The sequence below is a fragment of the Tasmannia lanceolata genome, unplaced genomic scaffold (assembly GCF_043159265.1).
Source record: "Tasmannia lanceolata isolate RefF3 unplaced genomic scaffold, GAP_Taslan_0.1 ptg000018l, whole genome shotgun sequence".
Classification (NCBI taxonomy): domain Eukaryota; kingdom Viridiplantae; phylum Streptophyta; class Magnoliopsida; order Canellales; family Winteraceae; genus Tasmannia; species Tasmannia lanceolata.
The window spans coordinates 62,693,569-62,709,809 of NW_027518695.1; the positions used below are offsets into that span (position 1 = coordinate 62,693,569).

The 16,241-nt window shown below is 38.5% G+C and overlaps 1 protein-coding gene across 1 annotated transcript; it reads left to right on the top strand.

The window, feature by feature from the left end:
• Nucleotides 1–1,160: 1,160 nt before the first annotated feature.
• LOC143851828 (vacuole protein) lies at nucleotides 1,161–15,983 on the top strand. The gene is made up of 6 exons (XM_077361319.1): nucleotides 1,161–1,621; nucleotides 1,896–1,991; nucleotides 11,258–11,298; nucleotides 11,409–11,526; nucleotides 11,663–11,743; nucleotides 15,613–15,983. Exons 1-6 carry the CDS (start codon nucleotides 1,433–1,435, stop codon nucleotides 15,667–15,669), a joined length of 582 nt encoding a protein of 193 aa, XP_077217434.1. The 5' UTR covers nucleotides 1,161–1,432; the 3' UTR covers nucleotides 15,670–15,983.
• The last annotated feature ends 258 nt before the right edge of the window (nucleotides 15,984–16,241 follow it).

The window sequence follows — 16,241 nt, forward strand, 5'->3', positions numbered from 1 at the left end:
ATAACCCAAAGCATAACCTATAAACTAAATGGGTTGGATGACTCAACCAACTATAAGAGTAGTGGTTTCTGAGCTATAGCTCAAAAGCCTTTTCCTTCTTTTTTTTTTATAAATGAAAAAAGATAAGTTGAATCAAACTTATTCAATTCTTATGTAGATGGTCCTTAAATTTACAATGATTTCCATGTAAATTAACCATAATTATATCATTTCCCACTAAATTGTGTAGGGTACGTTTGGCTACCATGAATTGTTTTTCATGAAAACTCGGGGGTCTCCGAGTGGAGATGAGGTTGAGGTGGCTTAAAATCAGGAAACAAGAAACAAGAAACTAGTGTCTCCGGGGGATGAGAAGCGGCAAAAAATTAGTAAAGAGTCGATCGGATTTTGAGTAGAGTCTTTTGTTTCCTTATTGTCACCCCCCTTCTCACTGCTTGGAGATACTAGTTTTCTGTATTTTGTTTCCTGATTTTTAGCCACTTCACCTGCCCAACCCTCTCTCACACTTGGAGGTGCCAGTTTATCAAGAAAAAAATTTTCAAAATTGCATGGAAGCCAAAGGTGCCTCCCACGTATATGATAACGGGATCAGTCGGTTAGAGAGCTAGACTACTCTTCTTCCAGGGAGGCTAAGTTGTGCCCTCTACTGACCAAACCCTCAGTTCAAAACATAAATCGAGTAACCCAAACAAGATGCCCAAAAATAGGAACATCCACGCCCACACTAAGAAACTATCTCGCACCGCCCACCGCCCCCTCTTCGTTCGAGCACAACCCACACTTAGGGCACCGCCTTATGTAAAGCATTATTGCTCTCTCCTTAAACTCTTAGCAATGGATTAGGAATAAGATCGGTGCCGCCTTCCTGTTTCTCACCACTGCTCATTCTCCAAGGTTTATTGTTTGTGCCCACGAAAATACTCTTAGAAGAATGACTAGTCCCGTAAAGGAATTTTTTTATCAAGAAAACATTTTCCATCAGAAATGTTTTTCTTGCAATCCAACAACCCACGTGTCATCTTATGTCGGTAACAGATGGCAAAACTCATGTCCATATGACCCAAACCCATTTCTTTGAATGACAGGTAAGAATCGAATCGCGCTCTTTTCACTAAAACAAAGTGCTATTATATCTCCACCCCCTGCAGTACGCATTCACCCCCCTTTACCATAATTTTGAAGTAAAAAAACATTAAAGTTGCGCACTGTTCACCGTATAAGTGGGGCGAATGCTTACTGAAGAGGGGGTGAAAATAACAACCCCAAACAAACCTTTTCTTTCTTCCCTCCCTCACCTCCCAAGAATCAAAGCACAAAAGAAAAGAACCCAAAACAAAAAAGATCAGTAAATAAAACCCAAATCCACTCTTTTTCTTGATTCTTGTTTTAGGGTTGCAAAAATTTCCCAAGCCAGAACCTCAAACCCTCTTTAATGGCGAGAAATACAGAGGAAGGAGGAGGATCTCAGAGATCCTCATCTCCAACACTGAGATTGAGATCTAGACCAGACCCTTTTCTAGTAGTCTGTAGAAGCTTCAACGTCTTAACTGCCCTAATAGCCCTTCTTTGCGTATTTGTCAACGTTCTATCCGCCATAAGATCTTTCAAGGATGGATCAGATGTAAGGTTTCTTCAACTAATTTTGCTTTCTTTGGAAGAATTTCATTTTTTTGTTTATGGGTATTTTTTTTAGGATTGTTGCTAGGATTCTTCTGTAAGGTTTCTTCAACTGATTTTGCTTTTTTGGGAAGAATTTCATTTTTTTGTTTATGGGTTTTTTTTCTTTTTTCTTTTTGGATTTTTGGTGGAATTTTTCTGTAAGGTTTCTTCAACTAATTTTGCTTTTTTTTGGAAGAATTTCATTTGTTTGTTTATGGGTTTCTTTTTTTTTTTAGATTTTTGGCGGGATTCTTCGTTGTTATGCGGTGGTACTTGCGCTCTTCGTCGCGTTTACGGAGACTGAATGGAGTTTCATATTCAAATTTTGGAAGGTGAGTTTTTATGATTTTTGTAGGTTTTTTTTTCAATTATGTTGTTGCTAAAGATCTCATGTATTTGCCACTAGCTTAGTACTGAATTTACCTAGATACGTTTACTATTATGATTACCTTTTTTTCTTCAAAAAACATATTTACCTAGATACCTCGAAATTGGGTATAGTACATTGTAATCATAATCATATTCTGGTAATTCAATTTCAAGTGAAAAATCTACACCAATAAGATACCCATATCACGACCTCTTCTTTGATTTTCATTGTACTTAATTTCAAGAAATTAAGTAAAAATAAAAATATCGTGATATTATCACGATAAATGAAAATATCGCTATATTTTTTAAGTTCTTGGGATTATATCGGGTTTTTTCGTTTTATCAAAATATCGCGATAAAATCACTATATTTTGAAAATATCAGAGATATTTGTGATGTAGCACACTGGTCTGCGCTAGTCCTCGTTGGCTTGCTTTGATTAATTAATCTTCACTTGTTCAAGAAATATAATAAGGATAAAACTCGTAACGAGGCATGCAATGATGCGCTATAAGGAAAAAACAGATAATTTCCACCATGACGAAGCGAGAGGGGCATTGAGATAGGATATTTCAAGAGTGTTTTAAGAGGGAGGGAGATGAGATAGAAGGGTGCAGACTATTACCTTTTTTTTTCCTCGACTCTTCCAAATCCCTAAGCTTTGTTCATCAATTAAGTCATCTCTTTGATTGGAAGTTAGTTTCCCCTAATAAATGATTATACTGCCCTGATACCCAAACTGATGTAGGACTAGTAGGGAAGACCAATATATGTTGTTTGTCTTATACCAATTGAAGGAAGACTATCAACTGATGACAACTTTTCTCTAGGATTAGGTTCTGATCATTGTAAATAGGTAAGGGACCTGTAATAAAAGGAGACAAGTTTGGGCAGGCAAGAATATAGAATCTCGGGATTGTTTCAGGTTTTATGTAACTAAAAGAAAATGAATAAGGAAAGATAGATGGAGAGAGTGATAAGAAGAAAGAAATAATGATAAGAGTTTGTGGATAGAAAGTGATCTAGCATCACATCAGGGGTTTCCTAAGCATCACACTTCAAAAAAGACATCACATCCAATTAACATAAAATCATCAAATTTCATTCGTAGATCTTTCATTTCAAATGTATCTTTCAGGTCATGTTTGAGACTCTGGATTTCAGATCTGTCACTCCCTATTATGATAATGTCGTCTACATAGACTAATACCAAAATTATGCCCAGACTGAGAATGTTCGATGTAGAGAGAGTTACCTGACTTCTCTAGTATCTGCTATGATTCAAGTGCCCAATAATGTTTATCAAACCACGCCATGGGAGCCTATTTCAGTCCATAGATTGCCTTGTTGAGTCTATAGATAAATTGATCTTTCACTGCAACCTCAAAGCCTTCTAGCTCCTTTTCTTTTACGGACTCATGTAGAAAATCATTCTTCACATCCATCTGGCTAAGTGTCCAGCCAAAGGTGTTGGCCAAAGTCATAACAAGTTTCACTGGTGTGCTCTTGACTGCTGGACTGAACATCTCATCATAGTCAAGTCCTCGTCTTTGGTTGTATCCCTTAGCAATCAGCCTCACTTTGGAACTATCTATGGCCCCATCAACCTTTTCGTTTTGCAATAAATATCTGCTCTCAGACTACCACATTCTTGTTTGTTAGTCTGTGAACAATGCAACAATGCACCCCCGTCTCATTTCGATACAATGCCCCCATTTCTTCTTGAATTTCATTTATCCACTTGCTATTTTTTACAGCCCCCTGTCCCTGGTTGTTCTTTCAATGCTATAGTCTAAGATGTTACAGCTTGTTAAACTTGCCAATGTTTTTTTATGAACACAATGCTTCATGGTATAGATTGTCTGGTAGTGGTAGGAGCAGCCATGGAAGCATGTGGTGCTGGAATAGCGATGTCTCATGGAGAATATTTGGTGGGTCGTAGAAGTGAGATTCATTGAACGTTACATACTGTGAGAATAGGAGTTTGCGAGATGGTGGTGAGATCCTTGTGTTTATCACTATCGCCCACAAAATATAGATGACAGCCTTGCGAAAGAATTTCTTCCAAGTGGAAGATGGTATATGAGGCAGTGTTTAAAAACGTGGATGTGGCGTGGAACGTGGCCGAAGAAAATCCTAGTCGACTCGGCACGACCCGGTCGAGTACTCGGTTGACGCGGCCGTAATTCGGAGGAGTCAGAGGAGTTTTTATTGACTCTGTAAGGCAAAACGTGGAATGTGGAATATGTCCACAGTAAAAGGGAGTTGACTTGAGAGAGTCGACGAGGGTGCGGGGGAGTTTTAAAACTATGATATGAGGAAGTACCTGAGTAGGTGAAGCCTGATTAGAGTTGTGAACGGTGGAATGTTTATAACATGCATTGCAGTGTAGGATGCCTTGGTACAGAGATGCTTCAAGGCCCTAGAGTGAAGGAGAATGACCAATTGTAATGTGCCTATGCTTTCGTTTGAACATAACATTCTGCGACGGTGTGTGTGGACATGAAAATTGTCGGTGAATGCCATGGGTAAGCAGAATGCTATAAATTCTCGGGAGGTGTACTCACCTCGACCATCACATTTTAGATGTAAGATACATGCACCATAATGCTCATAAGTTTATGTGACGTGAAACCCCAAAAGGCATCAAATTTGTTTCGAAGGCAATAAATCTGAGTAGAGAAAATAATCATCAACAAAATAACACAATTATGGAAACCCCAAACATTAGAATGAATGGTCTCAAAGAATAAAGATGTTTTTATATTGCTATTGAAAATAAATGGAAGTTCAAAATGCTTACCAAGTTGACAATTGGGACACAATTGCAACTCAAAAGTCTTATTAGATGAAGAAACAAACGCCATATGCACTTGAAAATGTAAAATACCAGAATTGGTGTGGACCAGATGATGATGCCACACGGACAAGTGAAGGTGATGAAATTGATACAGAAAGGGCTTCAACACTGGAACACGGATGTGAAGGCCCCAACTCAGAAAATGCTTACCAAGTTGACAATTGGGACACAATTGCAACTCAAAACTCTTATTAGATGAAGAAACAAACACCATATGCACTTGAAAATTTAAAATACTAGAATTGTTGTGGACCAGATGATGATGTCACACCGCCAAGTGAAGGTGATAAAATTGATACAGAAAGGGCTTCAACACTGGAACACGGATGTGAAGGCCCCAACTCAGAAATATTTTTCAGTCAGTTCTTATTTCCATGAACAATACCTCTATTGAGGAGGTTCCCTGTTTGCAAATCCTTGACAAGAACAAATGTAGGAGTAACGTTTAAATAACAACCAAATTGAGACATAAATTGTGAAATAAAAAGAAGCTTATGTTGAGTTCTTGGGACAACTTACACATTCGGAACATTAGATGACCCCAAGGAAGATGAAATGGATGCAGTTTCAACATGGCCGTTGGGGAGAAGTGAAGATTCATCCACGATGATGATATGTGAAGAATTACAATTAGGACGAATGGAGGACATGTTACCTAAGTCATTGGTGATGTGGTGTGTGACACTCGTATCTATAATCCACGGAAGATTAGAGGGGATATAAGAGATAAGCATCCCATATGGTGAGAAACAGTGCAACACCAGTCGGGGATCCTCCGACGATTGGCAATCGCAAGTGTAATAGCAATCCTCCGCAGTATGGCTACTAAGGCCACAAATTTGACAGTCATGGTATCTTGAAGGCAATGGGGAAGCAGGATAAGGAGCCAGGGTGAGTGGAGTCCAATGAAATTGTAGATAAGGAGTAAGAAGAAGATCACCTTAATAAGCGAGGGTGACTGGAGTCCAATGAAATTGTGGATGAGTAGAAGAAGATCACCTTGAACGTTGTCGGGACCAGGTCTTGGACCCTTAAATGTATGTAGCTGTTGCTTATACGTTTGATAAGGCTGTTGTTGACCTCGACCTTGACCTCATTCATAGGGATTATTGTTGAACAAGTAAAGCACCTCAAAGTTGTCAGAGAAAGTAATGTGTGATTGACTTGGAGGAGACTCCCGAGTGCTTAGTGGCATACATCATACCCTCAAGATGAAAAGGAGAACTTAGAGTTCCTCAAGTGTCAGAAAAGTAATCTTGGTCATAGAGGACATGGTGAAGGTCGACTAGTCATCCTAAGACCATGAAGAGTGTGCCGAACTTTAACCATATCCTCAATTGGAGGTTGAATAGCTGTGAATTGATCAAAGAGGGTCTTTCATCTTCCCAAGATATTTCTGATTGGACATCTTGCCCTTTTTGTTACTCTCCAGCGCATCCCAATGCTGCATAATCTGGCCTCATATTGCTCTTAATAGAAAGAATATGACGCTTGTCAAAGTTTTCTAGAAATGGTGGCATCAAGTAACTTAGAGAGAACCTCAGGAGAAAGTGTGGAATTAACCCATGCAATTAGAAGCTGGTCTTGGGCATACCAAGCATTGTAGGCAGTATTATTTCCCCACAATCATGAAAAGGCTCATGATAGAGGAATTGTCTGTTGTAATTTCTTCTTTCCACCCTTCGCATTTTCTTTTTAAATTTTATAAGTTAATTAGGAGGGAATTAAAGTCCCTGCAAATGTTAGGTTTGGCCATGGGCTTGAAGAACGTTTGATAGTAATTTCCATATGAAAGTTTGATAGTAACTAGTTGAGATAAACATTAGATAGGAGCTACGGTCAGTATAAGTGTCGAAATCCAACACAGATACCAAGTGTCGAATTCAGCAAACCTCACGAAAAAAGATTATTGGGTTCGGCTATATTTTAGTTAATCCTAAAGATTTAGTGCTTTTGCATAATAATATGGTTGTAACATATAATATATTGGGAATTTTAATTAGGGTTGCTACTCGGGTCGGGTTGGGTCCGGTTGAGGCCAACCCGACCCCAACCCAAGGGGCCATTTCGCCAAACCCTAACCTGACCCGACCCGGGTCTCAACCCGATCATAGCCAACCTGACCCAACCCGGCTGTCTTTTTTCTCAACCCGATCCCAACCCGAACCCGGCCCGAGTTGAAGGGAATAAAAAGAAATGAGCAAAAGAAATCGGAAAAAGAAGAAGAAAGAACGGATCCTTCTTCTACTTGAGAGGGTTCATATGCTCGGTCTTCAAGGACCTGCCATTTTCGCCCGTCTTCAATATTCCCATCGTGAAGCTGAGTCTACCGGTGAATATTAGGAACTGCTGTTGGAGAGGAAATCAAGAAAAACTGGATGATGAGCTTTGTTTCAGCTGTTACTCAAGAAACAAGAAGATATGAAACAGATGAAGAGACCTAAAAAGGGTTAGGGTTGTATGGTGTATAGAGAAGGAGATCAATGGTAGAATACAATTTCTAATAAAAAGTAGAAAGTGATGTTGAAAAGAGAGAAAAATCCTGATTGCTTCTTCCACAAGGCAAGAAAAAATTAATACAAATAGACTGAAATGACTAAACAACTCTTGCTACTCCCAAAAAGTAAGAAGGTCTTTAATGAGAAGATTTAAATATTTCGGTGGAGTGCTTTTCATGATGAAAATTTCATCGGCTCTCATTGAAAAAAGCAATGGAGTTGGGTTTTGACTCGGGTGGCGTTTTCCACGCATCAACCCTAATCCAACCTAAAAGTTCCTCGGGTTGCGTTTTTTTTAGCCGAACCCAACCCAACCCGAGAAGTCCCAACCAACCTGGAAAAAAATCAGGTTGAACCCGTCGGGTTCAGGTTGAGCCCGGTCCAAGTTGCATCCCTAATTTTAATGGGTTAAGTAAACTTGGTGTTTAATTTCTAAGTAAAAAGTGTTTATTAGGATAGATAGAAATCAAAGCTTGTGATAATTGTAAATTTGTTTTAGAAGCATTAAAAAAGAAGTAGATACAAGAGATCTAGAATGTCACACTGAATCCATTTAGTGTCGGAATCTGTCACATGTTCAACATGGGTGTACTTTGAATATTCAGAAGAATCCGTGTAACATAGGATAGGAAGAAGAGGAAGTTGTGAAGCATGAGAGGTAAGGGAAGCCATGAGGAAGAGATATGAAGAAGAAAAAAGAAATCTAATGTAGAGGGGACGAAAATATCGTGGGAGAAAAGATTGAAGGGGAGATGAGAAAATGGTATCAAAAGGAAGAGAAGGGTTCATCATTTTAAAAAAAGGAAGAGAAGGGTGTGCAAAACCCAAAAGAGATGGGTGCATGGCTGGTTTGGAGGGATTTGATTGGAAAAGAGAGAATGGATTTTTGTACTTTCATAGGGTTTTGGGGAGTTAAATTGGATGCTAAAATTTACCAACTTGAGAAGAGGTGAGCCATTTTATGTTTTAAAATAGAGGTTCAAGTGAGTTGTTAACTTCCACTTCACCTCACTTAAACGATGCTTAGGTTAGCAACCAAAGAGGGAGGACGTGGTATTTTAGGGAAGGAAAAGAGAGAAAACCCTAATTTTTGTTGACGTGAGGAGAAAACCCTAGGGTTTGGAAGCTTGGAATCAAAAAATGATGAAAATAAAGGGGGTTTGAAGAGGGAAAGATGGGAAACTTTGGTTTTGGAAGGAATGTAGGGAAGGAAGAAAAGTAAACGAGGTTGTGGGAGAGCAATACAAGTGTCGTGTTGCTAGGAGAAGCAGTGGAGTGAAGCTCCTTAGATGGTTATAGTCCAGTAGCCGAAAGCATCACTAGCTTACTCTCAGACCCGAGTAGAATTTGACACTTGGAATCCCGTGGGAATCAAGCAGGATGTATCAATCTTTCCTTTTGAATGAATGAGTAAAGGATGAAGATATGAAAGTTTATTTCTAATCGCAAATAGATCTTCAACTTTTTTCCGCTCCAGGGGGGGGGGGGGGAATTGAAGTCAAATAGCTATTAAATGATGAGTTTGGTTTACTAGAGTTGTCGACATATTGTTTTAGCTCGGTGGAAGAAAATTCTTTTATTCAGGATTTGGGGGAGTTCTTGGTACTAATTCCATCACTGGGATTAAAGTTCTTGAGACTATGTGTGTAAAATCAAAATAACGAATTGATATGGACCCATTTTGCTTTGTAACATGAAATATAGGGTAGTGGGGATGAAAATATCCAAACAGAAAAGGTTGAAGGGAAGATGGGAAAATGGTATCAAAAGGAAGAGAAGGATGTGCAAAATCCAAAAGAGATGGGTGCATGGTTGGTTTCGGGAGAGAGAATGGATTTTGGTAATTTCATAGGGTTTTGGGGAAATTTTTGTGGGATTGGTTTGTTTAGAAGAGAAGGGTGCTAAAGTGCACCTATTTTAAGTTTAAAATGGGTGCTAAAATGCACCAAGTCAGAAGAGGTGAACCCTTTTTATGTTTTAAAATGGAGGGCTTTTTAGTTGCTAACTTGAACCTTACATAAATGATACTCAAGTTAGCAACCAAAGAGGGAGAACGTGGGATTTTAGGAAAGGAAAAGAAAGAAAACCCTTATTTCGTTGGTGTGAAGAAAGAGAAAACCCTAATTTTCTTAGGCGTGAAGAGAGAGAAAACCTATGATTTGTGGACACGGACACGGAGTGTCGGACACGGCAAACTCCCAAAATTTAGAAACGGGGACACGGCTAAAATAGAAAGTACATATAATCATGATATGTGGACACAAATTCGTGTCCCGAGTTTCGACACGAATATGAGGTATCTGACATGGAAACCCCTAAAAATCTAGAAATAGTGGCACACTCATACACGTACATACATATAAAGTTACTGACACTTCTAGCAGTACACTTAAAAGTGTCTAAAGGAGTGTTGACATGTGTGGACACGGGTGTCGTGTTGGACACGACACGACATGTGTGTCGGCTATAAATTTGAAGTGTCGCCCAAATCATAGGAGAAAACCCCTAAGGTTTGAAAGCTTGGAATCAAAAGATGAAGAAAATAACCGGGGTTTGAATAAGGAAAGATGGGAAACTAGGGTTTTGGAAGAATGTAGGGAAGGAAGAAAAGTATGAATGCTAGGAAAAGAAACGAACAAAAAATGATTGAAAGAAACAAAAATATTACCTTCATCGTGAAGAGGGCCCTTATATCTTGATCTTTGAGATCCCACTGCTCCGATACCATGTAAAGAATCCGAAAGAACCGAGAAGAGTACCTTGATCGAACCTTATATCTTGATCTTTGAGATCTCACTTCTCTGATACCATGTAAAGAATCCTTTAAAGTCGAACACACGCAAGTCGTAACGAGTACAATATAGATGTTTGCTATTGTTTGACCACATGTCACTGGTCATTGGGTTCTTACCCTTGAATAAATTTTCACCTTTCAAAAGAAGTTGAATATAAAGAAGAGGAATGATATGGAGTCTAAAACAGTTCTATGTTCTCACTAATAAATGCTGTTTATGTTTGACTTTTATACATATTGTGTACAAATGACCAAAATACCCCTACTTAAGCAATTCGGCTATTTTCAACAGTACCATCCAGGCACCAGCACTGAAATATACCAAGCTATCAGCGAGTTAAAAGCTATGGTTTGGGTATTTGGGTATTTTTCTGAGTTTCTTCATGTGTTCCATAAATTTGTGCTTATGCCCAGTATGGCAGTATCCATTAGTTACTTGCAAACTCTTTCTAGGTCTTCTTACCAACATATATACTTGTACCCATTAGTTACTAATAAACACTGTTTTGGGTATTTGTAAACATTTATGTACGTACTTGTATGATTTAGATATTAGGAAACTCATTTTTAAGTCGCTGTACCTCTTTTCTGTACTTGTAAACATTAGTTACTAAGAATCTCTTTTGGGTCGTCCTGGCTGTTTTCTGTAGAATTGTAATTGTGCAAATTATTGAATGTCCTATTTAGATAATGGATCATCAATACATCTAATAGCCAGAATGTTTTAAACATTTTCAAGAGTAGAACCAAATAGATTAATATGGGTATTTAAATCCGTGGTTTTAAATTTTGGCCGAAATACCGAAATTTCGGAAATTTCTGCCGAAATTCATATTTGAATTTTTTTTTTACAAATTTTTTAAGCAAAATTTCCAATTTTCCTTGGCAAATTTCTAAAAGGCCAGACTTTGTTAATTTTTTTCATAATTTCGACTGAAACTGACATTTAAAACCTTGTTTAAATCTTAAGATGATTCAAGGTTTACTGTTTCATTTTATTCTGCTTGGTTCACTTTTGTCTAATTAGCTTTGCATTCCTCTAACATTAGGCCTTTAATTATCATTGTGCCACAGGTATTGGAGTATTGGGTTGGTAGGGGCATGCTGCAAATCTTGTATGGATTTTCTTCTAACATCAAGCCTTCAATATATCAACGTGCAAAATTCAATAATGTATCATACCGTAATTTTTAACTGATAGCAGAAGAATTATTGTGTCTTCCAGTGTTGCTGTGATGACACGAGCTTACCCTGATGTTAGTGGGAAACGAAAAGATCTAGTTCTTCTTCAGGAAATATCAAGCTACCTACTTCTTGCTTGTGGTCTGACATATATCATTTCGGTATGATCATGATTTCTGCAAAAAATACCATTCAAATAATTTCTGCAAAAAATAAATATATAAATCCTCACCCAATCACATTTCATGGCTTTTGGGTGCAAATTTGTTGCATACTTAGTTGGATGTTGATTTGTAGGGTGTACTCTGCATTGGTTTCCTGAAGCGTGCACGTCTACGTAAAGAAATTACAAGAGATCAAGCAGCTAAGGATTTGGCGGTAAGCTATCAATTTAGGAATCTTAAACCTTTTAAACTGTGCATTGAAGCTTTGATATTATATTACCTTCTTCATAAAATTCTGTGCTTTATGATAGCTTTAATTCTGAGATTATTGTCATTAGGGAGTATCCAAGTATGGTTGTAGAACTTTAAAACTTTTTGATGTAGGGAGATTATGTTAAGTTACTGTGCACTTCAACTTTTAAGTACCATATAGCACTTGCTCACTCTCCCATTGTAAAACTTGAGGCAGGATAAGATTTTCTACTTTCAGTACCTCCTCTATACGTGAAATTATTCTGGCCCATTTTATTTATATCGGAAACATCCATCTCTAAGAAATGTAACTTGGCTCAAGTTAGCAGAATAGGTTGACAATGGGAGAGTGAGCAAGAGGAGGTACTGAAAGTATAAAATTCGTCAATTTGTGTTTCAAAGCTTCTAGAAATCATGAGTCTAAGTTGTGAAAAGTGCAGAATTTCACGTGTAAATTAACAAGGACCAGTCAAGCGAGTGCTTTGATTCATGGAAAAAGAAAGTAGAGAGTGGACTCATTTACAAGATTGATATGGAAAAGGCTTCCAACCATGTGGAACAGAAATTCCTAATCTACAGGATGGAAAGAATGGGATTTGATGAGAAGTGGAGAGGGTGTATTGGCTTTGGCGGAGGAAGAGGCTGTTCAAAGGAGTGTCGGTGGGTAGATGTGAGCAGGGGTTTGCATACCTCATCTCCATTTTGCTGAAGGCATGCTCATCTTTTGGAAAAAAATGAAGATGCTGGGGATGAATTTAAAGATGATGTTGAGATGATTTGAGGCAGAGTTGGGATTAGGATTAAGGGGACCTATGGAGAAACAAGATTGTAGGAAAATATGAGGAAGAGTGGGGAAGATAGGAAAGTAGGGAGTTAGGCACAAATAAAGGTTTGGGGAGTAAGACTTAGAATTGAGTTCTTATCCGGGTTAAGATGTAGATCAAGTATTGGAAAGGGAGTAGGTTTAGGGTGTATTTATGATTAGGGGAGAGCCCTTTATGTCATGCTTTTACAGACCTTTTTCAACCTTGGTAATGGATAGTCGGGTGAGACTTTTCTAGTATTTTGATAGAGGGGCGGAGGGAGGGAGAAGGGGGTGTGGAAGGGTAATATGGCAGTGGGTGTTTCATTGAAATCTAAATGAGTCAAGAGTCGGGAAGGGGTGTGGAAGATGGTATATGAGGGTGGGTGTTTCATAGAAATCTAAACGAATCAGGAGTCTACTAACCTTTATGCAGTTAGTGCATATTCTTGAGGATTTTTTGTTTCAATATTTAGGTGATGTAAGTGCTCGGAGTTTCCGGACCACTTTGGTAATACTGATTCCAACGAGCGCAATTCTAGAGGAGTCAATGTTTGATGCCCATCTTGTGGTGGAAGGTGATTCCCAAAATAGGAGAGGAGGGATTGGTACTTGGGACTGATTATCAATAAAATTGTGAACCTGTCAAAGTGAAGGATTTTTCCTTTTTCGTATGTGCTTAGGGAGTCCAATGACATACCTGATACATTGGCCAAAGATGGTGTGTTAGCAAAGATTCTCTATAGAGGGGCAATCAATGTCGCAACATAGCTGTTTTTTTCTGATTCTGATGTATCTGTGTTTCTGGTTCTGCTTTCCCTCAACAAAATTGTTATCTTTATTAAATAAACTAACAAAGAATGATCTTTAATCAATCTGGAACTAGACTAGACACTTCCAGTCTGAAAATTGTGCATCCAGGATTTTCCCTGAAACTGATGCAGATTTCAAATTGTCGGCAGTCATGCAGTTTGCCATGGTAGAACTAAATTTTGTATTTTCCCAAATCCTTCATGAAAAATTATGGTATTTTATTCTATCTTGCTAGCAGTCCGGGTTTAGCAGTGTAATGACCCGGATTTTCGGAAATTTAGAATTGAATGTTATGTGTTGAAAACCTCAGCCAAAATGCACCATCATTGAAGTACTAGAACCATCAGTTTAAGTGGACAGTCTATTAATCCACACAAATTCATTGGCAGTCAGTGGTTTTTGTTAGAACTTAGAAGTTCAAAGTTTCAACACCTGATTAGTTTATTGGTATACATTGATTTATGTTTCTGAGGATTATTTAATTGCTCCATCGCTTCTTTGTTGTTGGTCCATATAAATTAAGCTTGCATAGATTCTACTCAATGGGGAAAACAATATCGCACTTGAAGTAGCCTAATGTTTGAGAGGTCTTTATGCACTTCATTTTCAATAAGGTTAGCCTAGTCAAGTATGCGTCATTTATGGATATAATAGCTTCGAAAGTTCGGTTTCAGTTTCGGCCTCAGCCGAAAATGAAATTTCGGTGGCAATTTCGGTTTCGGTGAAAATTTCAGTGAAAATCTTATAATTTTGGCCGAGATTTTTTTTAAAAAAAAATCGGTCGCAATTTCAATGTATATCTTATAATTTCGGCCGAAATTTTTAATTTTCAGTTTCGGTTTAAAAATTTGGCTGAAATCGTCCGAAATTTAAAACCATTACTATAGTTGAAATCTGTCTTTGGCCATCGTCCTGAAACATTATATGATATTGACTTTGGCTATTGTTGACTTGTGCCATCTTTCTCCTTGTACATTTTAGGTTGGGCATATGTTTTTATTAATATCAATATTTTTTTCGTTGTTACTCCACTGTTGTGGATGATCTTGTACTCCTATAAGGTGGTTCTATTGTCATCATCACTCATCCAATTAACCATCTGCTTGTTGGAATACTTCTCTGCTCATGATCATTACCAAAATATCCTTCTATGTTCATTCTTTATAGGTGCCAAGACTTTCTTCCATGACCCGGAACACTCCAGCTTGATCAATATTGAGCAGATTGGTTCAAGGATTCCATTAGTAAGAGTGAATCCTCCCTCGGGTCCATGGAGACTCACTGGTGTCATTAATGAAATCAGGGAAATTCTGAACAGATGCTGCTCGCAATCATTGTATGTCTAAAGAAGGGATTCTTTCCAAACCTTTGTAGTGGGAGCCTGGCTAGGTGTGGGACTAAGTGGGACCCATCCTGGTATGGGACAAGTTTAAATGGCCTAACCTAATGTGTTACATCACTCTGGAGCTTTTGGCGTATTGGTTAGGCACAACATTTGGTAGCAGAGCAGCCACCACTTCATGTGTTCAAGTCACAGAGGGGGTGACATGTGGAAAGGGCTGCTTGGGAAAAGGCCGGAGTGAAATCCACCACAGAGCGAGCCGCCAAGGATGGCAGATGCGGAAGCGTAGTGGAATGTTACAGTCCTTAGTGGGGGTCTGCCTAGGTATAGACTAGGTGGGACCAACCTAGCCTGTTATAGGACCCTAACGCATTCCATCAGCTAGGGGGCTTTTGGCATATTGGTTACATACCTAACAACCTTTGATGTATGCGGGACAGTTTCTTCCCCGCCATGGTCTGTCTATTTTTTTTAATTCTTTCGTAATAAAGTTAAGCTCCATCTTTACCGAGAAAACCAGTTTATGTTGATGAGGAAGTGTTGAGTGCTCAAATATTTGAATTTGTGGTTAATAGTTTCATATGTGTTCAGCATCTTCTAAGCAGCTTGCTCTTATTCTGAGATGCTGATTTCCAAATCTTTAGACTAGACTGCAGTTCCCATGTACCCTTGCCCTATTCCTTCATTTCTCTGTCCTTTTTTGTTTGTACTTTTTCTATCTTCCCGCTATCTATGTACCTGATAGCTCTTGTAATATATGCCAAGCTATTATTCATTCTATAGTTAATGCCTAGCTATTCTTCATTCTGTTGTGTGTTTTCTGCAGTTTCATTGTTAGCTCATTTTTTGCCATCTCTCTAATGAACAAATGCAGGAATTGGAGCGGCGGAGAGAGGAACTCGAAGCATTGTTAGTAGCAGAAAGGACTTGACTGACCTATCATCGGCTGCAACTAAACCAGATTAAATCACGATCAAATGGAGTTTCTGCAACCCCACGTTGCGAAGTTCATGCAATTGCTAGATTTGGTGTGATGATGCTTTGTAAGAGTAGATATTTGTTTGATTTGTTGAGATGATGCTTTGTAAGAGTAGATATTTGTTTGATTTGTTGAGATGATGCTTTGTAAGAGTAGATTCTATGCCAGTTTTCATTTGTTGTATTTGTACATGTAATTGCCAGTGGAGAATATTTACAAATCTTTGGGAAGAGATCTTTGGAAGAATACGTTTCACTTTTGGGTCATGCTTGAAAGAATTCAGAAAGTCCTTGTATGGTTCTAGAGTTAATGAATTTTTCAGGTGATTCACCAAGAGACCTTACTGTGATAGATTGAGGTGGGCCCACTATAGCATATTGGGTTCTCACATTTGACTGGTCCGGACCATTCATCTGATGGGTCCTGCTTTAGATCTCATATGGCTCAAATTGTTCGAAAATCCAAACCATTCATTTGTTGGGCCTCAACGTAAATTGGCTGGGCCCCAAAAATCACCTCCATAA

Bases quoted from the DNA above. Each gene is read 5' to 3' on its own strand.
- LOC143851828 (XM_077361319.1), top strand. From the start codon at position 1,433: ATGGCGAGAAATACAGAGGAAGGAGGAGGATCTCAGAGATCCTCATCT. The intron at 1,622-1,895 runs GTAAGGTTTCTT...TTTTTTTTTTAG, and splicing joins CTTTCAAGGATGGATCAGAT to ATTTTTGGCGGGATTCTTCG. The intron at 1,992-11,257 runs GTGAGTTTTTAT...ATTGTGCCACAG, and splicing joins TCATATTCAAATTTTGGAAG to GTATTGGAGTATTGGGTTGG.